The following is a 22,668-nucleotide window of genomic DNA, read 5'->3' as shown; positions in this document are numbered from 1 at the left end:
GCTGTTTATTTTACTTACATACAGTGGCTTTTATTTTAATTGTGCTGTAACTTTTCTGTTTGCCTTTTGTGGCTCTGGTTGACTCGGATTGCACAGGTCTCAAGAGAAAGCAAGCGGCTTGCAACCAGGTGACTGGAGTAGGTCAAAGTGCGTCTTTTTTTCTTGGTGGGGTGTTGCTGGTTTTCTTTATATACATTGATTGTTGTAGGCTTTCTTCAAGTCACTCTCTTGCTAGCAGGAGCATGATTAAAGTAAGGATCAGGCAACAGTACGTAGTCTGTGGTAAGGGATTCTGACCTCTCAGTTCCGAATAAAATTCAATTTCTGTAACTTCGATAGCATCAAGAGGGTTGCCAAAGTTAATAAAGTACATTGAGTATCTGCGTCAAGGGCAAGTTTTACCAATGGGCGTTTATACCATGCATCCATTTTGTATTAATGACCATTTCTGATTCAGTGGCATGATGCCTCATACTGTGGGTCTGTTTCTGCCATCTCTTTATTTTCTCCCTGAGTTACGTGGAGTTTTTCTTTCTGATTTTTTATAGTGGGAAATCTTATATTTTGTTCTAAGAACTTCAGCAGGCAGCTTTCTCATACTTTTGTATTTTGTACAAGTAAAAGTAGAAAGTGTCTGTCTGTTTCAAGAAGTTTAGCCCAAGGGTTTTAGGAAAGGAACCTTCTTGTCATGAGACTCCAGTGCAGTGGACAGAAGCTTACAAGGAACAAATCCTAAATGCCTCTCCCCTCGAGAAAGGAAGGAATAAAGAGAACTGCTTCTTTTTTACAGAGAAACTGAGCCTCTTCGGCAAGCACGCCTTATGCTTTAGGTAATCAGTTGCTCTTTGCATGTTTCTTAGGAATTGCAATGTGATGTGTCTGTAGAGGAAGATAACAGGCAAGAATGGACCTTCACACTCTATGACTTTGATAACAACGGAAGAGTCACACGTGAGGTAAGCAAAGTATAGCTGCCCCTTTGTATACAGCATTTGCTAACAAGAGAAGTGTTTTATAACAGGAACATTTTTTTCTCCTATGAAGTAAACATTTCCTGCCAACTTCAACAGCAGTTTCCATGGACCCTTCCCTCTCAGAAACAAACTCCACCAATAGTTTACTGGTTTTGGAATTACTGTACCACCTTTTAAGCTGGTTGCTGTTTAGTGTCTGGGACTAGCCTTTAAAAGAAATAGTACCGGCATTTGAGGGGAGAAAAATCTGAACCAACTGAATCTCCAAACACATTGTCAAAACAAATCCCTGCAAATGTACATTGTTCAGTATCCTGCCCTACTTTTCATAATTCAGCTAACCCAATAGCAAGTTTGCTTTCGGAATTTTGTTCCCAATAGTACTGACTGTACCATTCTGTCCCTTTCATGAACGTTGGGCAGAGATCTGTGCTGCCATCTCTTTCAAATTATAGACTCTCCTTGATAACCCTTGTGACACTTACTGCAGCGTAGCAGTCAGTGGCTATTGGTAGAAGATGTGTCCATACTAAGATTTTCAGGATGCATTTGTGTCCCTAATAAATAAGGGAACCCATCACAGTATAAGAATATGGACAGAGTGCAGTCATTTTTTTCAAAGTGTACTAACTAGAATGAATCACACTTCATGGAAAGCGTCTTCTTCGAGTGCTTGGTCATGTCAGGTGTGTGTGCACTGCGTGCACCATTGCTGGAGATTTTTCCCTTAGTGGTGTCAGTTGGGCCCGCTCTAGCGTCTTCTGGAGCCACATGCTTATGTGCCAGTATAAGGGGCACTACCGGCCACACACCTTCTCAGTTCCTTCTTACCGCCCACTCTCTTCCGATCCCACCAACCTTCAGCTCTGGCGTCCGGAAGCCGGAGGGAGCAGGGTGCGTTGGGACAAGCCCTACCTGATCCCAGTGTCCTGATCTCTGGCACACCACTGGTCCCCAGCACCTGCCACCGTATGGATGAAGAAGCAGGTACCGCTCCACCCTGGGTGCTGAGAGAAGAATCCTCTTCAGAGAATGTATTGGCTCATCACCTCAGCAGATCCTTCTCCTCTCACCACAAGTGGTCCCGTCACCCAGAGGTCACCAGATTCATCTTCCAAAAGTGGGGGCCTCCCCAGGTGGACTTGTTCGCCACCAGGCAGAGCAGAAAATGTCACCAGTTTTGTTAGCTGCGAAGGCACAGCCCAAGTTCCCTCTCTGATGTCTTCCTGATCTCATGGACAGACCACCTACTGTACGCCTTTCCCCCAACTCCCATGATTCACAAGGTTCTTCTAAAAAATCAAACGGGGCAAGGTAATAGTTACCCTGATACCACCAGCATGGCTGCGCCAGCATTGGCTCAGCTCACACTTGGATCTCTTGGTAGCAGCTCCACTGTCGCTCCCACTCCGTCCGGACCTGACTCACAAGACCCGGGCTGGATGCTGCACGGTCAGGCCCGCTCAGAACAGGTTCAGCAGGTCTTGCTAGGTAGTAGAGAGCCTTCCATCAGGGCTACGTACTTGGCCAAGTGGAAACGTTTCGCTTGTTGGGCTTCCGAACATGATCTCTCTCCCTCTCGATCTTCCCTTAAGTCTATCTTGGACTATTTGCTGCACCTAAAACAACAGGGCCTGGCCTTCTCATCTATTAAGGCGTATTTGGCAGCCATCTCAGCCTTCCAGCCCGCAGTGAATGGCAACGCCAGTTTTGGAAGAGTGCGGTTTCTATCAGCACGTTCATAAACTCTGAGCCCACCTCCTGGGTTACTGCTTGGGAGTCATCTAGCATGGAATGGACATGAGCAAGCACTCGAAGAAGAAAAAACAGTTACAAACCTTCCGTAACTGTTGTTCTTTGAGATGTATTGCTCATGTCCTTTCCATAACCCACCCTACTACCACTCTATCGGAGTTACAGACAAGAAGGAACTGAGAGGGTGCAGGGCTGGTGGTGCTATGCTTACACACAAGTGCGTGGCTCCAGAGCGCACTTGAGCCATCCCAACGGATACCACTAAGGGAAAAATGTCCCGCAACGATGCATGAGGCGCTTACACACCTAGCATGGAACGGACATGAGCAACGCATTTCGAAGAATAGTAGTTAACGGAAGGATACTAACTTAGATTTTTACTTAGATTTAATACAATGTACCATCACTGATTATTTGCAAAGTCTCATTCATTGGCTTCTGTGTCTTTATACGGTCAACTGTAGGCTTCATTCTCCTTTTGCTTTTAAGTCAATACCTTTGAAAATTAGCAAGTCTTGAGTGAACAGGACTAGGAAAAATACTGAAAACGTGGTGGTAATAAACAAGAAATGGTGCTAGGAGTTGTCCATGAGACTGAAGTGGAATTTCTTTTTGTGTTCACAGTAAAACTATCTGCCAAATGAGGTTATTGTGCAGGTTTTTGAGAAGAGTATCTAAAAGGAGAACCATTATTAAGATTTATTATTTTATATTATGGTAGCACATAGTGTACTCACATGAAATCTGGACCCCAGTGTGCTAGGCTCTGAGCACGCACCTAGTAAGACACAGTCCCTGCCCCCAAAGAACTTAATATCTAAATAGGTGAGAGAGAGAGAGAATTATCCCTATTTCACAGATGGGGAGCAGAGGTACAGAGCAATTAAGTGGCGTGCCCAAAATCATGCAAGAAATCGGAGGTAGAGCTGGGAATTGAACCCATATCACCTGAGTCCCAGGCCTGTGCCTTAACCACAAATGGAAGAATACTCAGGGGTGTCCTTTAAGCCCATGGCTGGAATTACCATTAATGTCATCAGGAGTTCTATGTGCTGAACATACAGAGCATAGGCTTTTCATTATGCATACAATAATTATCTGTGACTTTTGTGGTACACCAGAGAGCTTAATTTGACTGTACTTAGAGAATGTTTTGCAGCTACATTCTAACTCTGCCTACAAGAGCAGACAGCATATTAACTGAAACCAAATCTGTGCAGGGACTGAGGTCTGGGGTTTGCTATATTCAGTCCTGAATCTGTGCCAAATATTTGTCTTTTAGCCCAAGGGACCACGTAGGCTGATAATTTGCAGTTCTTCATATATGACCATGGCTAGAAATCAAGAGTATATACCAGTGGAAAGCTTTCCAACTGTTTACAACACTTGTTTTTGTCCCAGTAGGTTGCAAGATTCTGAATCTTAAAATTGTCATTTGGATTATCCATCTTACTTGTATGATTTTAATGGTCACCCTTACGCAAATACAGGTTTCAGAGTAACAGCCGTGTTAGTCTGTATTCGCAAAAAGAAAAGGAGTACTTGTGGCACCTTAGAGACTAACCAATTTATTTGAGCATAAGCTTTCGTGAGCTACAGCTCACTTCATCGGATGCATACTGTGGAAAATACAGAAGATGTTTTTATACACACAAACCATGAAAAAATGGGTGTTTATCACTACAAAAGGTTTTCTCCCCCCCCCCCCCCCCAGCCCAAACTACTCTCCTGCTGGTAATTTGAGATAGAGACCCCAGAAAGTTAGGAATTCCAGTTTTCAAATGGCCTGCAACTTCTCAATCTGGTGGGTCTTCAGATATGGCTGTCACAATAATGGGCTTGATCCCGCAGTCTGGTGAACATCCTGCCCCTGATCTAGCAATACATTCAGCACATGCTTAATTTAGAGCATGTGAATAGACCCATTAAAGACAAAGGACACATGCTTAAAGTTTAAGCATATGCTTAGGGCTTTGCCGGATCAATGACAGGATGGTCAGAGCACTGGAGGATCAAGCCCAAAGTGAGGAAGATTGTTGCCTTCTAACAATGCTTGGTTGGCAGATAAGTGCAAATGCTTTCTGGACCAGTAAACTTTTCCAAACAATGGTCCAGAACTGGTGATCAAAATAATATCACCACTCCCAACCCCCATTTGCTGTGAAGTTTTCATTGGAGCGGCTCCTGGATTTGTTGTTGGATTTAATAGTAGGATAAAATTTTATTTCATACTGGAAAAGAGATTCAGAATGTAATCTATTGTGTCCAGGTGTTTGTGCCCACCATCTTAGAGTATCTGACTATCTTTGAAACATCTCAGTTTAGTTGGTGAGCTATCCATGTTGTTTTGTAAAATGAACGTTGTACGATCACAGTGTTGCATACTTAATCTGAACACAATTCAGAAGGCCCAGGGACAAGGTTGTGAAAAGAGATTTAGTGATTTTGGAAGCCACAGTTTTTTGGTGCCCAACTGAGACACTTTTAAAGGGCCCCTGATATTTAGTGGGTGGGGATTCAGCAACCTTTACACCTCTTTCAGATGTCTCAAACTGGGTATGCAGAATCAGTAATTGCTTTTGGAAATATCGGCCGTTATGTCCAGAGAGTTTCTAAATGATACATAGAGTGTGAAAACAAATTCAGTGAAAGTCATTTAGATGGAGTGCAACTTTTGTTAATGGGCTAAACATCTTTTGCATTAAAATGACTGTATTCATTTTGAAAATTCTAAACAGGATGGGGATTTGAGAACTAGATAAAATTCCCCCAGGGTTTTTCACAAAGACAGATCTTCATAAGAGTGTTCAAATTCCATCTTAGCAGGATTTCCTCTGGATCTTAACATCTTCTGAACTTAATGTGTCTTTGATTTTCCTCTTGAGACTGTTATGGTTTGTGACTTGGTCTTTACAATTAGAAGTTCAGATCTAGTCGTTCTTCTTTGATATGATATCACCATGTATTTTGGAGCATAATTATTGGGATGGCAAATTATAAAATTAGCATTCAATATCTGTACTTATAATATTGTTCTTAATGTTCTGGCAGAAGAGCATTTTATAGTCCTTTTGGTGTGGGGGGAGATAACTTTCTCTCTAATGTGGATATTATAAAACTTAAATAATAATGTTTCCCTTCATTCCATAGGGCATTAAGAGTCCAATTCATTATGTACTGTAGGCCTTTTGAGAACTGACAGCTGCACTATAATTATCTTCACATGGATATTTGTAATTGGACTTGAAACTTGATAATTGAACTAATGTGTTGTGATCCATGAGGTTTTATGTTGAGCCCTCTGAATATAATTATACTTCTGAAATGCCAACCCCTTTTTTCTGCTATCTGCTCTGTCTCATGAAGGTTGGTTTTGTCAGAGGATGGTTACGCAATTCTAAACATTCAAGAAAGTCAGTTATCAGGAGTAAAAAGCAGGGGGTTTTTAGACTGCATGCTGGGTGGTTACCAAATGATGCTCTTTCAGATCCCAAATATGAGCATTTCAAAAATGATAAATGAATATAAAAAATTGATGTTTCAGTAAAGAAACATACTATCTGTAATGCTGGCAAATCCAGACTACAAACAAACTTCTAAATAAGACATTTGTACTTTTCTCTGTGAGCGGGAAGGGAAAAGAATCAATACAAATGTTTCTCTTCATCTATTTTTAAGTGTTCCTTGACTATTACTTTAAATACCCAATTTTCTCTCACATTTCCTACTTTTTTAGGGTGTGTGTGCTATTTTTCCACATATTCCTCTTGGCAGGAAGGTGAAGGGTTGTTAAGTACATCTGCATTCAAAACTCAGCCCCACATTGTGCTCATTAGTAGCGCTCAAATCTGACCCGGAAAAATGACAGAAGAAGGCAGCTGGCCTCTGGGGCTGGGGGTTATGTTATTGAATTAGTCCTTAACCTTGATCTTGTAACTTGCTGTTTTTTGCTACATTTGTCACCATTTTGCTACCATTGGTGCAACTCCAGCTGTGGGAGCAACCAGAAGGAGGAGGAGATGAGTTCTAATGTAGATAAGGTACTGTTGCTTTTACCAGCCTTTTTAGAGCAATTCTATATAAAAATCTCAGCAGTGGCTGCAACTTTGTCAACACTAGAGCCCACACCATTGCTACCACTGCTGGATTTGCACCAATCGGAAACATTAAGAAAAAGCTCACTGTAGACAGGGTCCTAATGGTTTGATAACTCCTTTAGGAGACCCAGACACACGTCCCCTCATCCATGTCTTTCACAGCTACGTTTTAATAGTCACATATGAAACTGGATGGCTGTTCTGGTTCAGGGTCAAACAGATTATTTACCTTTTACTTCTCTTCTCTGTTTAATTAATTTGGAGGGGAAAAAACTCCTCCTCTGGTATCCAGAATTGCTGGTTTACTAACTAGACCTAACGCTGACAAGCAGGTCTGAGATCTGGAAATACCAGGAAATATTGTCCTTCTCAGTGTGTGCCAATTAGCATTCCTTAGAAGCAAAAGATTAGTACCCTGAAGGAGGACTTCCTCAATCAAAATCTGCTCTGAATGGAATCAGTGCATAATATTTGAATGTCAGTTTCTGTTACTTTTGTTTACTAAACACATTAGACTTTCTTAATGTTCTCAACTACTACCAGCCAGTATCTTATCAGCGAGTCATTAATTGTGTGGGAGAAATGTTTGACAGCACCGTGTATGATAGAGCTATATTAACTATACACTTTGTAATAATTCCAAAGCAAACACTTTCTGAAAATCCTGTTAACCATTACTCTTGTAAACATACTTTTGTAATCAAGCTGCCTTGTCCATAAAATATAATGAGGTGAAAAATACACAGCAGTTAATACATTCTCACCTTGGGGGACCCAGCTGTAATGAGACACACGCATATTCTGGGTATGACATATACCAACTCTTAAAACAGTTTCAAAAAGCATTAGTTTTTTTCTTTTAAGAAGGAATTTTGTAGCCTAATTTTGTTACATCATAGTAGCAATCTCAGTACGTAGTTTCAGTAGGTATCTCAGCACATCAACTGAAAGCCACCAGAAAGTAATTTATAATGACACAGCCCCACCTCCAAATTCTTTGTCTTTGCTGGTGTTATGAGAGCTGGATGAAAAACGAGGAAACAACTTTATGAAAAACCTTCATGTTTTTTCCTTTTCATAGCAGTCAAAATAAACTGGGTTTTTTGTGTGAATATTACGCCATATATTTTAATCAAAATTATTATTTTTTTCATATTTGGAAACCATTTCGGTAAGTATTTTGGTAAAAAAATGTATAATTTTGCAAAAATGAAAATTTTTACAGTGACAATTTTTCACAAAAAGTTTGTTTTATTGGGGGCACGGGGAAATGCCATTTTTGCATAGAAAAACTTTTCATGCAAAAAACTTTGACCAGCTCAAAGGATAATATTTTCCCTGCGTTAGGCATTTTCCAAAATTGTGGTTTGTATGTCAAGGAATTTAGGTTTTTTTTTTGGTAATTGGACCTGTAGAGCTCTATGGGGCTGTGAGGTTTCTTGAGCGTGTTTGATTGTGCACCAGAAGAAGTTAACTGGTTGTACCTGACTGTTATCCTTAGTTCTTGACAAGTTTCTTCAGGAGGGGACAATTTCGCTGATGTGCTCGATAGCTGGTGCATGGAATGTAAAGCTGTGTCAACACCTGTAGATAGCTGTTCAAGGGATTTGAAGTCAGATAACAATCAGCAGAACAGGCTGCAAGGGTGAGCATAAATTGCCCAGTTACCATGGCATGTTACATGAAGACGAAAATTCTCCTTAGAGAAAAATGTAAGGCATGTTTGGAAGACCTTTATAGGCTTTGTAGCATATATCGTGATGGGCCTGGTGCCAATAATTTGGGAGAGACATGAGCCCCACAATAGTTACCCTAGAGACAGCGCCGTGGGGAAACAGCTTCAGTCATAGTTCAAGGCTGATGTCCTGCTGACAACTCATTCTGAGTCTTCAGTCCTGCAAGGTTACCTCAGGAATTTGGATGATTCTCAGGATCTCCTTTCTAAGGAGGTACTGTCAAGCAGTCAGGAGGCCAAGAGGTCTGATTGCAGGAGGCAACTCAACCAGAAAGTTGCCAGGGCAGTAAAGTTGGTGGTTGCGTGAGCTGGTTTGCCCATAGGAGAGCTGTCAATGTACAAGACCCCAAATAGGGAACATGAGTAAATGAATCCCTTAATAAAAATCTTGGTGGTGATATCTAAGAGACAGGTGATAAGAGTGCAGAGAGAGAAGTGGATTAGGTTACAAAAGGGTACTTCTGATCTTGATTGGCTGGTTCATGCCCATCTGAAGGGTGCTTTCATTGAGTTCCTGATTGCAAAGAAGTTCTTATCCTCATGGAGGGAATTAGATATTAAAACTTGGGGAGCTTGACAAAATACGAAAGGCAGCAACACAATAGAAAAGCACAGTTTTAATGGGACTGTTGTGCAGTATGTTAAAATGCCTGGTGGCTGGATAGACTGAAGTAATTTGGGATAATTCAAACCCGTTTGGTTGAGAGTTGCAAATTTTTCAGACCTGATATGGGTGTAGATATATTGCTGGCTCAGAGAGTACATGATGTGTCTTTATTACAGGTGGCCTGCCTTGACAAGGCCTGGGAGTACTTCCTAAAATGTTGAGCAAGGGGTTTGTTGGGAAAGACCAAGACTGTGAAAGAGGAAAAATAGGGACCGCATTTGGGTGTGTGGGGGTTAGGCAGCCCCCAGTAACAGAAACAAAATCATTTAAAAAGCCGATGAAGTACAGAACTTCTGTCTTTGCATGTTCTAGAGTAAAATGAGAGGGGTTAACAAGCAAATAGTACAAGCATATAGGATATTGGAACAAAAAAGGGAGATTAGGTTGTTGGGGACAAATGTATGAGCGATAACCATATTAAAATTGGCAGTACACGAAACGTTACCTGTGTTGGTTATCCGTATCCAAGGCAGGGAGAACGTAGTGGCAGAATACTTGTTGGGGAATGAAACAATAAGGTCTCTGTTCAGCAAAGCACTTAAATACGTGCATCAATCCCATTACAGTTAAGGAGGTGCTTAAGAACTTTGTTAAATAGACATGGCTTGGTGAATCGGGATCTGGGTGCATAGTATGAGACCTTCCAGAAGTTAGTTTAGAAAGGGGGTATTCCAGTGGTAGCTCCGTCTTGGTTTGGTTTTGCTTTTTTGTCAGCTGCAATCAGAACTTCAGCCTGTGAAGCTTTCTGTTAGGTGCTGCTCTTTCTGTTAAGAGACTTTCTAGTAGGTTTGGGTAAGTTTCAAGACATAATGAAAGTGTGAGAGGAGAGGGTGGGTGAGATATTATCAGTCAGTCAGTCATTCCCTGATGCAGGCTTTCAGGCACCGATTCTTGTCAAAAGGGTGAAAACAGGCCACCAGCACAGCTTATGACAGACCTTATACCTTTAGGGAGGAAAGACCAGAGAGATTTCTGTGGAAGGAATGGATAAGCTGCCAAATTCCGCTCTATTTCTACCAACGTAAGGGCTTGATCCTAAACGTTGAAGTCAGTGGGAGCAGGATCAGACCCTTAATCTGAAGTAATTCCACTGACTTTTGTAAAGTATTGCAGAGGTTGTAAATCAGGGCAGAATTTGAATCTTCTACATTAGACCTTTCAGGCTAGAAAAGGTGGAGCCTCACCTACTGTAAATCATTTGCCTTAGCCATAGTTTCAAGTTTTCCTGCATGTTCCACAGAAAGGAATATGTCTGTTAACTGCAAAATATTCAGCGTGTGCAGGAGATTAGTATTTGACTGTCCCTTTTAACGCTGGCTAGATAAAGAGGGGAATATACTACATCAGGTTAAACTGGTGTGTCTGCTAGCGCTCACCTGGGCGTGCTGAGCTTTGAGGCTACATTTCTAAGGGTTTGAACCATGAGTGAATCCTATAGAATTTGAGATTTTATTGAATGCAAGAACTAAGTCTCCATCTTTCTCAGAACCAGTTTTGTTATATTTAACAAAGGCGCCTGGAAAAGGGCGTTGTTCTAGGATAGGTCTAGGGTCAGAGAGACTGGTAGATAATTTATTACAAGTGTATTCAGTGGGACCTTTAAAGCCTGCTGGGCTTGATACACTTTGATCCTAGAATGGTGTCCATGACAGGACTGTCTGGTACTGATAGAAATAAATAATAAATGTGGGTTAGTTCACTCAGAGAATTGTCTCCATCGCAAGTAAAGAGCAAAGCAGTAGATCTCCTGCTCATCTTGGCAATAGCTAGGTAGTATGGAGTAAGGACATTTGTGTAATGTTAATGAATGCTGACTGGTTTGGATAAATATGAGCTGACTTGCAACACCGCTCCTAAAAGAGGCTATGTTCCACCCATACATCAAGTAAGAAGAATGCGGATTCAGTAGTCCTTCTGTATGAGACAAATGGCTTATTTGAATTTGGTAATGCTGCTTCTGATCAGCTTCTGCTCAGTAAAGCACTTAAGCATGTGCTTAAGTCCTGTTTACGTCAATGGCACTTACTGTAAAGCACAAACTTACGTGTTTTGCTGAATACAGATGGACTTAATCTCATACTTAAATAAATGCTCGGCTGAACTGCAGCTATGGAAAGGAATTCTGAATTGCCCCTACACTTGCAATTTCTAAAGCTGCCGTAATTGAATTATGAAACATCGTTTTTTATCCCACCTATTACGAGACTGCGTAATGGTGACAGTAACCTAAAGAGAGGGATATATTCAGATAGGCCTGAATCTGAATACCAGATTTCAACTATCCTGAACTTTGGGTAAGTTCAGATTCAATTCTAAATGTTGTGACTCAGGCCTATCTCTGTAGTGTGTTGACCCAAAACACCCGCATTGTTTTGAGAAATTTGGATCAATCTGATTCTAGATGTCTAAAACTCACCAATAATGTGTTCTGTGGAATCTCTAGATATCAAAAGGGAATCACAGGAAGCAAACATCTTCCTGAGGTCAGGATTGGTTATCTATCATGTGCTGTGGAAATTGTGGATATGGGTCTGCTTTAAAAAAAAAAAGGAAATACTTGTTTGGGTCGTGCAAACTCTGTTTTCCATTGCTATATAAATAATATTTTATACCTTCGCTGTATTTAAGATAATAGAGAGAAACTGGTAGGGAAAACTGCTAGTTAAACAGCTTATGGTGTGTGTTTGGAAAATGTGAATAAACTATGTGTTTTTTCTAAGGGTGTTTTGATCTATTCTGTCCCATTTCATAACACTTATGCCATTTGAGCGTAAGGAATATGGAAGAGACGGTCATATGCTTGAAACACTTCTTGTATAGCTTTCACCTGATGTCCTAAGATCGGATGTATTTATCTGTAAATCCAGCAGGGAAACGTGGCTAAGGGTATGCCCATTTGAGAAACAGAAGACTTGATTCAATGAAGCTCGGTACTTTTGCGAGGCGCTGAGCACCCTCAGTTCCCTTTTGAATTCAGTGAGATTTGAGGATGCCTTGGCACCTAATTGGTCCAGAATGGTTAAATTTGTCAGTACCATAGGAATTGGTTCTTCACCCGTTTTTACAATATTATTTTTCTGGTTGTGTTTCAATCCCAATTGTAGGACATTACAAGCTTGCTTCATACCATCTATGAGGTAGTTGATGCATCAGTAAACCACTCCCCTAGTTCCAGTAAAACTCTGCGAGTGAAGCTTACTGTGGCACCTGATGGAAGTCAGAAGAAAAAGAGTATCTTACTAAACCCTGCTGGTAAGCACATGCTATATTGCCCTGTGAAATATTGCTAAAATGTTTCCCCTCAAAGATTTCAGTTCACATTTCCTAGCAGAAAAATCAGTTATAGGGACACCTGAATCAAGAGCAACTGATTCTGGGCGTGTTGTAATTTCTAACTGCCCATTGGAGGCCTCAGATGTGGATGCTCTAACTTAGGAGTCTGTGTTTGAAATTCATCGTTTCATTTGGTTTGATTATTTCTGATTCACAGTAGTTACAGACTACAAGCTACATGAAGGCTTTGTCTACACTAGAAAGTTGTACCACTTTAACTATGTCAGTATAGTTAAAGTGGTACAGTCCTCCTAGTGTGGACACCGTTATATCGATATACAGGTGCTTTATACCAATATATCTATTCCTGTATGGGAAAAGGAATAACTATACCAGTATAAAGCAGTTTTATATCAGTGTAACTGCATCCACACTATGGTTTGGCTGATATAAATATGTTGGTTTAAAAAAAATTACACTCCAACCAAAATAGTTATACCAACACAGCTTTCAAGTTTAGTCCAGGCCTTAGGAAGCCAACAGGAGAAAAGAGAACTACATCACTGCACCTTAGATGCATGCTATACAATATGTAGAATCTGTTTAGCCCTTCTAGTTAATCAGTAAATACTTGCTAATGATATAGTCATGACTGATGTATATTGATCAGTTTAAGTACAAATATTGGACAAATACTGTCATCAGATGCACAAGGGTGACTTCCTTAGCCCTCTGGGGACATTGTGGGCAATAGATTCTGCCTATCATGTGTAATTCTAACATTCTTTCACATTAAAGAGTTACCAGGGCTTGTCCACACAAAAGTTACACTTCTTTAACTATACCAGCACCAGCCTAGTGTAGTGGCAGTTATACTAGTATAAAGATGCTTCTACCGGTATAGCTATTCGCATACAGGAAGGGGAATAAGCTATATCAGTATAAGACACCTTTCTAGTAGTATAAGTGTCTCCATGCTCATGGTTGTACCAATATAACCACACTCTTCACCAAAACAGTTATATCAATGCAAAAACTTTGGGTACACTAGGCCCCAGAGTATGATCTTGATTTAAACTAGTAAGATAACATTTCAAAAGCACCTTAAGTGACTGAGGAGCCTAAATCCCATTGACTTTCAGTGGGATCATAGGTACTTTTGAAAATGTTCCCCCTAGGAACCTAAATGATTTGGGCACCCAGCTCCCATTGAAAGTGGATAGGACTTAGGCTCCTAACTCATTTTGTCACATTTGACGATTTTATCCCTAATGATGTATTATGGATTGGTGCAAACAGCAAGCTAATAATGAATATCTATGCACTTCTGCACATTTGCCAGACAGAATGATATCAATAATATGAAATAACTTTCCTTTTTGGGGGTGCAGATTTGCAGAGCTCTAGGCACAGAGCTGAGAGCAAAGCCAGTGAAGAGCTGAGAAGCTCTGAAAAGAAGCAGCGGGCTTCTCTCAGGTAAGTGGAATGAACTCTTCATCTACACAAAGGAAGGAATCTCTGAGCTGGCAATGGCCAACCTCAAAAGGCTTCAGCTGCTGATATTTTAGTCAGAGGAATCATGGGAATTTTCACCTGGAAACAAACAGCAAATTCCATGGGATTACTACTGAAGTAGTACTAGTGAAGTGTGGCACCACTGGCAGCTAGTGCCAGAGTCTATATCCAGAGTCTTCCCATGGAAGCCTAGGAAGCTAGCTTTAGTGAAAGATGTTATTTATGTCTCTAGTTTCTAGCCATACAAGCTTTTCTTTACAATCGCCTACCTCTGAGAACCTATTGGAAGGTTTGGGTGAACATTTCACTTAAAAAAGCATCAGCTGAGCATCTCAATAAAAGATGTCTTTGCTTGTGTTTGGGCAAAACGATACATTAACCTTCCCATCCCCCCTTGCTGCAGTTTCCACCCCTCCCCTACCACGGTCTGTTTTTCTTTTCCCTTTGTGCTATCCAGCTATTCTACAGAATGCTTGGGCAGGGACCCTGTTCTCTTACATGTCATCTGTTATCACCATCCAGTCCAGTGGTGCTTTATACAAAATGAGAGAGAATCTTAAATAGAGAAATTAACATTGAATACTGATTGCTTTGGAGCCTTATCTCCCTTCAGGTTTACTTAGGCCACATTAAGAAACATGATTCCATTAGACGAAGGAAAGATGTGATCATATTTTAAAACCGCACCACCAATTCTAGGTGCTCTTTTAATGGGCCATGGTCACTAGGGTTGTCAGCAGCGATTGAGCACCCAGGCCCAGATCCTCAAAGGTATTTAAGTGTCTAACTCCCATTACTTTAAGTAGGAGATAGATGCCTAAATACCTTGGGGCTCTGGGCTCCAAAGATGAAGCCCCTACTACTTAAGTTAACGATTAAGTTTATTAGCTGCAGCTAAGTAGCAGGCTTTTACCCACTATGTGGGCCAGCCACTGGACCAACACGTTCATTTCTATTTCTATATATATAAAAGTGCCTTTTCCAGGCACTGGCCTCATAAGCAACTTCTAAGAACGCAACCTGGTTTCAAAGAACAACAAGAAAACTGAACCACCATAACAGCAAAAGATACCAGCTGTCTGAGGTGAGGAAAAACTCCCACCCTCTCCAGCCATGATCACGTGCACTTAACCAGCATATCACATGTTCAGGTGTTTGAGCACAGCGGGTCGCTGACTTCATTCGTTCACACAGAGGTACTGAAGATAAATACAGTTTTTCCTTCCCTTTCCAGTCTGCCCAGAAGGACCCATGCCTCCCTTCAGCTTCTTCTGCTTAGTGGGCTTGTGTCTGAATTTAATTTCCTCCCCTCAACTCCATCCCCTGTAAGCACCAGAAGATGGCTTCCCCCCAGTGGGCAGACAGCTTCCAATCTATCTCTGCCCTTCTTCCAGTCTTACCTCTTCATTAACAAACACTGCCAGTTCTAGTCCTTGCTAACACCTTGTACCACATCCTGGCATGAGCTCCGAACCCGGCCTGCCCCTCTTCTGCTACCCTCCCAGCCTGAAATAAGCAGGTGGGAACTGGCAGTAGAGAAGGGGAAAACCTCCAGGCAGAAGGAAGGGAGGGGAGGGGTTCTTAGCAGAGGGGCAGGCAGAGTTATTTCCTCTAAGACACTCCCACCCATCCTGTCTCCCAGCAGCCAGAAAAAATTCCTCCTCCTTGCCACAGGGTCCCCTTGTGAACACATAGCCCCTTAGGAAACTAGCCAGTCACTGGGTAACATCCACCTACAGATTAGCAAGATTCACAAGGGTTGATGCTTTCACTGTAAATTTTCAAGGAAAATTAGCATGAGGGTGGGGGGATTTGTTTTTAAGTCTCAAGATGCCCTTCACCACTTGAAAAAAAAATTGTCTGTTGTTTTTTTGTGGATTCCTGCCTGTGTGACTCAGGGTGCATCCATTTCCAATGAAGTACAGACACAGTAGTTTCTTTTATGCACAGCTGCAGGTACGGTTGTAGCCTTTTAGAGATAAGATAAAACAGACCTATTTGAAGTCTCTCCCTGAAGGAATGCACAATATTAGTTTGGATGCCAGTCTAGAATAGGCCTTGTTCCTCTGCAAATGTCTAGTCATGTCATTGGCAAGGTTAGCAAAGAGAAGCACGTATTTGCCCCATTTTCACATCTTCCACCTGCCTTATAGACAAATGCTGCACTGAACATCAGAATATGTGATAGTCAGTTGAGACAGATCTGTCAAGGGCAGATTTCAATGTGTATCTTACTTATTTTATTTGTACAGCGAACAAAAATGCTCCCCTCGCAATTCAGTGTAGAAGTGTTATTTCCATTGTTCAAATGGGTAATTAAACAAAAAATCTATAATCCTGTAATTTTCGTATCTCCTAATATAGATCCACTGCTTTGGAGAAATCCTCTCTGTGGTCACTGTATATGTTTGGGTTAGTATGAAGTTGTCTTAAGATTCAAGCTAGGGCAAAAGGGAACGTTAGTTGGGGCTGAAGTGCCATCAACACAATAGTAGTGATTGTTTCTTTGGCTGCAAAGAAAAAAAGTTCTAGTTTTGTGCTTCCTTGACTTCAGGAGAATTTTTCTCAGGGGGATGTACAAATATGCCAGCAAGGGGGAGTGTTCAGGTTCATTGGTGGGGGGCGTGCGAGACCCCAAAAAGCAACTGGGCCTCCCAATTCTGGATTTGACAGAAATACTCCATAGCAGTGGATCCAGATTCAGAGATCAAAATTACAGGCAAGAAAACAAATTCTGCCTTTTTACCCGTGACTCCATACAAATTGTTTTTAGCACAAAGATCTCTCTGGGCTCTTGGATGAATACTTGAGCAGGCAGTTCAGGGTGGAATTCCCCCCCTTGCAAATTCAAGTCCACTGTTATTTGCTTAGTAGTTTGAATGTATTTGCATGAAGAGACATCTTAGCTGACTTAAGATGTAGAGCCCATAACCTGTTCAAAAGTTGTTCCTTCATCTGAATTGAACAAGGTGCTGCTTCTGAATAAGACAGGGCTGTATTCTGAATGTCAACTAATCCCATTTCAAACCAGCAGTCATACTTGCACCAAATGTGTTTTCTATGGGGCAGATTCTCAGCTCTGCTCCCTTTTTGCCCCTCTGCCACGGGATGCAGATGGTCCCTTGGGTACCATTGCCAGCAGGTTCATGTTAGAGCCTTCCTAGGCAAGTCTAACCAGTAAACAGGGCTAAGCAGAGCATCAGGCACCCAACACTGAATTCCCGATAATCCCCTTTCTTTGCTACACCCTGCCAAATGTGGACACAGCAAAGAATCTGACCCTTGTGTCTGTTGCAGGAATGAGCCCCGAGTTTCTGTTCAACTTGGTCAAATGGCTAAGCTTGTGAAAGTCTTCCTCATGTTCATCAGTGGCAAGTGGGTGAATGTGGGGGCTCTCCTTTGGAGTTGCAATGAAATCATGTATTAGATGCATATATTTTCATGATTTCAGTCTCCTGGGAATTACAGGCAAGATTCTATTAATATTCAAAATGAAGCTGACAGGGATATCCCTGCCTTTAAGGTGGGGAAAGTATTCTGGGGGTGGGATTTCAAATGCTGGAAGCTATGGGCTAGAGCTTCTACCTGTAGTGCTCATGCAAGTATTCAGATCAAGTATCCAGATTTATGGTTGGTTGACCCAGCATCTCTCTCATAATAATAATAACACTGACAGCGAGAACACCATTGGCTGTGTTAATGCCATCCCATTTCTGTTGTTGTGTATACTTGCTTTTGGGCAACAGGGAAAATACTTATATAAAACAAGGCTCTGAAATATCTTTCCCCTCTCCCACAGATACACAGGTTTCAGAGTAGCAGCTGTGTCAGTCTGTATTCGCAAAAAGAAAAGGAGTACTTGTGGCACCTTAGAGACTAACCAATTTATTTGAAGTGAGCTGTGGCTCACGAAAGCTTATGCTCAAATAAATTGGTTAGTCTCTAAGGTGCCACAAGTCCTCCTTTTCTTTTCACAGGTTTCAGAGTAACAGCTGTGTTAGTCTGTATTTGCAAAAAGAAAAGGAGTACTTGTGGCTAAGGTGCCACAAGTACTCCTTTTCTTTTTTCTTTTCACAGATACACAGTCTCCTTTGGTACATATTGGCTTTTCCCCCTCCTCTTCACCCAGACCTGTTTAAGCAATTTAGCCCTGGCTTGTTTAAATGTCACGTTCTCTCAGACCGCAGCTTTCAGGAAATGTCCTTTGCAGTTTCCTGACCTACACATTCTTGCTGCTGTATCCCCCGTTCTGTTATATAATGGCAGAACTCCTCATCGTAATGACGCTTCAGAGTTTCAGAAAAGGGTTTCACGTACTGTTCAAAGGCATTAGCAAATGTCTCTTTCTCAGACCCACACATTCTTATATCCTGCAGAAGATTAGAATCAAGTGTTTGATGCCTGAATGCTTCCATGTATGTGCAAAGGAGCAGGCAGGGGATGGATGCCAGAAGCTCCAATGGTCAGAAATACTTGAAGTTCTCCTTGGCAGTGGGACACATCTCTCATCAACATGTAATTGCTTCACTGTGTATATTTGCATTGTTGAATGTCATCTTACATGTAAAAAAGCTGTTAGAATTCAGGGCTGTGATGGTACTAGCGTAATTTTTCCCCATTGTCTCAATGAGGGATGGAATTCATTACAGTACCAAAAAAACTGGTTCCCAGGTAGTTCCGTTTTATACAGTTTTATACAATGATGCTGAATTGTGCTGGACCAGAAACAGTTATTCCTACACTGTATGAACCATACAGCGCCTTCGCTGCATGCATGCAACTTCCATTGATCTCCACGAGCTGTGGCGGGTCAGCCACAATATATGGCACTTGTATGCCAAATTGTAGCTGCTGAAACTCTTTGATTTGTGTTCCTACAAGTTAAACTGCCATAATTGTAGACTTCCACAAAGATCCAGATGAGGTTCATATGGTGTATGGGCTGATTAGTTATCAAAAACAGAAAAAGCCTGGTAGTTTCCTGTTCCAGTTCTTTTTGACATGCTAGTACAGTGGCTTCTGTCACTTCCAGTGTGTAAAGATTCCATATTCAAAACCTTTTAAGTTTCACGGCTTTCCACGCAGGCAGTGTTACATGCAAGAATATTTGCATACATTAAAGCCATGTAAACTTAATCCTCCAAATGAATCTAACACCCTGTGATAGATTGGGGATTTTTATTAAGGCGGCTCTCTTGGAGATCCCTACTGAGACACCAACCTCATACAGGGCGCAATCCTGCAGGCTGCAAGGTGCTGAAAGATAAAGCTTAAATGCTGTGCTGAATTGGGGCCTGAGCACTCAACACCATGCAGGACTGAGCCCTTTTTTGGAACCAGCCTGAAATCATGGCCTTCCACTGATATAAGTAGGGTTTCCCGGGAGGTGTAAAGGAGAGCAGAAGCCATCCCAGGGTCTCAGAGATGGAAGTGCCTCCCTGAATGATAATCCGTGATTTAATCAAAAAAGTGTTTTCCTCATCCCATTTGTTGCAATAGAGAAATTGTTCACATCTGGACATGGTGAATTAAACTGTTGAGCATTGTTGGCTACAGTATTGTAAGCCCCTGCTTGACTTTTTTTCCCCTCATAAACAAATGGTATTTCAGATATTCATTCTCAGGAAATAGTTCTGCTATAAATAAAGTTGCAAAGCTGAGCAGGAAAAGGAGTTGGGATTATGAAGCCAGAGTTTGATCTGACTTTATTAAACGTATTTTGGCAAAAAGCAATGCATTATCTCAGATTTTTTTCCACTGACACTTTCTCCCCCAGTGTCTCGCTAGTAAATACACCTGCCTACGTCCCTAAAGTGGAAGCACATGAACATTTAGACCGTTTATCTAACACCAGGTTCATTCCAGTGCCTCCCTGCAGAGCTGGGAAAAGCCATGTCAAACAGCAGACTTTCCTTGGCATGCCCAGATTAGCGAATGTATTGAATGGTTTGGCCCAACCACAGAGACTATGCCGTATGTAATAAACCCTCACAGTGTTTTTATCTGCTTTGGCATGAAGCAGATTTGAAAGTATCCCTTGTTTTGCAATATCATGGAATCAATGTACAGCCCTGCATAGACACTCCTTTCCCTCCTATACAAGTAGCCCCTGGCACATCCAGAACATCAGACATTTGTTGTGTCTCTTTGCAAGTAACTCCCAGCATTTCAAAGTGTCCCTTAACTTTTGAATGTGAGGCGGCAGTAACAACTTGAAGAAGCTTTGCTGAATTTTCATTTTGCTTCCTGCCCACAGATATCACCCCGCTGACAACAACCCTGAGCAGAGTGGGTGCTATCGCCATTGCGTGGATGAGAACATTGAAAGGAGAAACCACTATTTGGATCTTGCAGGAATAGAAAACTATACATCAAAATTTGGACCAGGTAATATAGGAATTGATTTTTCACACTTTTGTCCCAGGTCCGTCTTCAGCTACACGGGCCGAATTGGGCCCACTGAATTTAGAAATAATGAGTATGTTGTGTGATTGATCCATCGCTGTTTACTGGAGATGGGCTTGGAGAGCATTCTTCAGATCCAGTTTATTAGGTTTAGACCGGGGCAAAATCAGGGCTAGGCTTCGGATGATGCAGGCCACATCTGAGCTGGAATCAGAAAATAGTTGCTTTCAGATTTTGGGATCCAATCCAGAACCAGCACCCCCAGATTCAAAGGGATTTGGATTGCAGTTTTGCCCTGCCTCTGTGTTTTACTGTACCGGATGTCATCATTTTGATACAATGTAGACGGACGTCCAAGAAGGAGAGTTTGTCAGAATAGAGAAAGTGTCAGAGCTGGGGCATGGGTAGCTTCTCCTAAGGGATGGCATTGGGTGCAAGCCAAGTGTCCAGGGCCCAGGAGCCAATTACCAAGAATCAGGCCAAATTGGAACACTAGGAGATCAGAATCAAGAGACAAACCAAACTGCTCAGAGACCCTCGTGCTGGTCAAACATCTTGTGTAGTTTATTTACAATATGGGGTCCCACCACCTTCATTCTGTATACAGCTCTGCTCTAACTGTCCTAGGGAGTCCCCAGCTCCTGCAACAAGCAGCGAAGGGTAATCTCTGTCCTCTCCGTGTTGCCTGCTTTTCTGCCTTCTACTTCTTTCCTGTGCCTATTTGTAACCTCTGCCTAATGGCTTAATTAGCCTGCCAGTTCTGCTCCCCCCACAAATTAGGCACAGCTCTGTTTAACCAACTCCATTCTGCATTGTTTGATTGGAGCTGCCGTGACCAGAGTGCTGGCTCAACCGTTCTTGCCCAGCACTCTGTCACAAAGACTTATGCAACTTTTTCTAAACAGCTACGGGTATAATTATGTTCACTTCCCGAGGAAAATTCCACTCTGCCGATAAACTTAACCCTGCCAAATGCATGCTGCTAATTAAAATTTGAAATATTAGATGACTAACTCAGTTTGTTCTTTTCTAGGATCTCCTCCAGCAGCTCAGCAATATGACCCACCAAATAGAGTTGTGAATCAGACTAGATCCCGCTCTCATGAACCTGAAATCTTCCATGCCCACCATAGGAAATCTCAAGTGGTGGACCCCAGCCACATCAATTTGGCTGATGCCTCATATGCCAAGATTGCAGAAATACAACAAAAGCTGCGCAATCAGGACTCAAACAAGCACTTTGTTAGGTCTCCCAAGGTCCAGAGCAAAAATGTAGGCTCTGTTCACCCTGGAAGGGCAGTAAGGAATAAACCTCTTCAAGGGGCATCCATGCCAATGGCTTCCCCATCTGCACGGGTGGGCCAGAATCTTCCTTACCTCCCCATGCAGTCCCAGCAGGCTCACAAGAAACATAAGCAGAGGGCAAAGGAGAATCATCACATGTGCAAAACCTTTCATTCTCCGGGGACAGTTGTGGAAAAAGAGCAGGTGAGAGACCTGCCCACAGTCATTTTGTATGAAGGCCAAGTTGGACAAATGATCCAGAGACATGAACACCATCACCATCATGAGCATCACCACCACTATCATCACTTCTACCAGACATAAAACCGATCCCACCAACATCCTCCAGGAATCCCCCCCATATGAAGGAAACGCCTTCCTGTGACTTCAGACTAAGGCATTATTATGATTAATATTATTGTTACTCTGTTAATATTCAGCTAGCGTATATTTTAGAAATTATATGAAACCATTGAAACTTACACTATTTATATGTTGTGAAACTGCATAGCTTACTTAACAACTTGTTGATATTGGTTTTTAAGTGGCTTGTAAAACAGCAAACAGCCATAGCTTTCTGAGCTGTGATTTAATGCAGGTCATCAACGCACTTCCTTTACAAGTACTTCCTTTGTTGTATTAGAAAAAGATACTTCAAACAACACTGCAGACATCTAGCTTACCAGTCTGCCATGTCGGCTTATTGCACACAAGCCTCTTGTCAGGGGAGCAGTGTTCGAAGGTTTGGACTCCGGAAATACTCAGAATAACAGAAAATACAAACAGCGGCTACCTCTAGTATTATTCAAATTTTCTTTTCTTTTTATTGATTGTAATGTGCTACAAGGGGATTTTAATATACTGCCTTCATGTAGCCTGTTTGTGTTGTACTTTCACATCTTTTCAAGCTATCTTAATAATTACAAGGAAACATCAGCTATATTTGTCAACAGAGCTACATTT

The 22,668-nt window shown here is 41.8% G+C and overlaps 1 protein-coding gene across 1 annotated transcript in view; it reads left to right on the top strand.

The window, feature by feature from the left end:
* Positions 1–22,029, top strand: part of NKD1 (NKD inhibitor of Wnt signaling pathway 1) — a 140,761-nt gene extending 118,732 nt beyond the window's left edge. Inside the window, exons 6-10 of the mRNA XM_077831350.1 lie at positions 861–956; positions 12,333–12,480; positions 13,893–13,977; positions 20,273–20,403; positions 21,455–22,029. Of these exons, the coding sequence (XP_077687476.1) occupies positions 861–956; positions 12,333–12,480; positions 13,893–13,977; positions 20,273–20,403; positions 21,455–22,029 (1,035 nt within the window). The remainder of the gene's footprint in view (positions 1–860; positions 957–12,332; positions 12,481–13,892; positions 13,978–20,272; positions 20,404–21,454) is intronic.
* Positions 22,030–22,668: the final 639 nt, after the last annotated feature.

This window comes from Eretmochelys imbricata, chromosome 12 (assembly GCF_965152235.1).
Source record: "Eretmochelys imbricata isolate rEreImb1 chromosome 12, rEreImb1.hap1, whole genome shotgun sequence".
In the NCBI taxonomy this organism is placed as follows: Eukaryota; Metazoa; Chordata; order Testudines; family Cheloniidae; genus Eretmochelys; species Eretmochelys imbricata.
The sequence above is the reverse complement of the archived record's forward strand: the minus strand, read 5'-3'. Positions and strand labels throughout refer to the sequence as shown.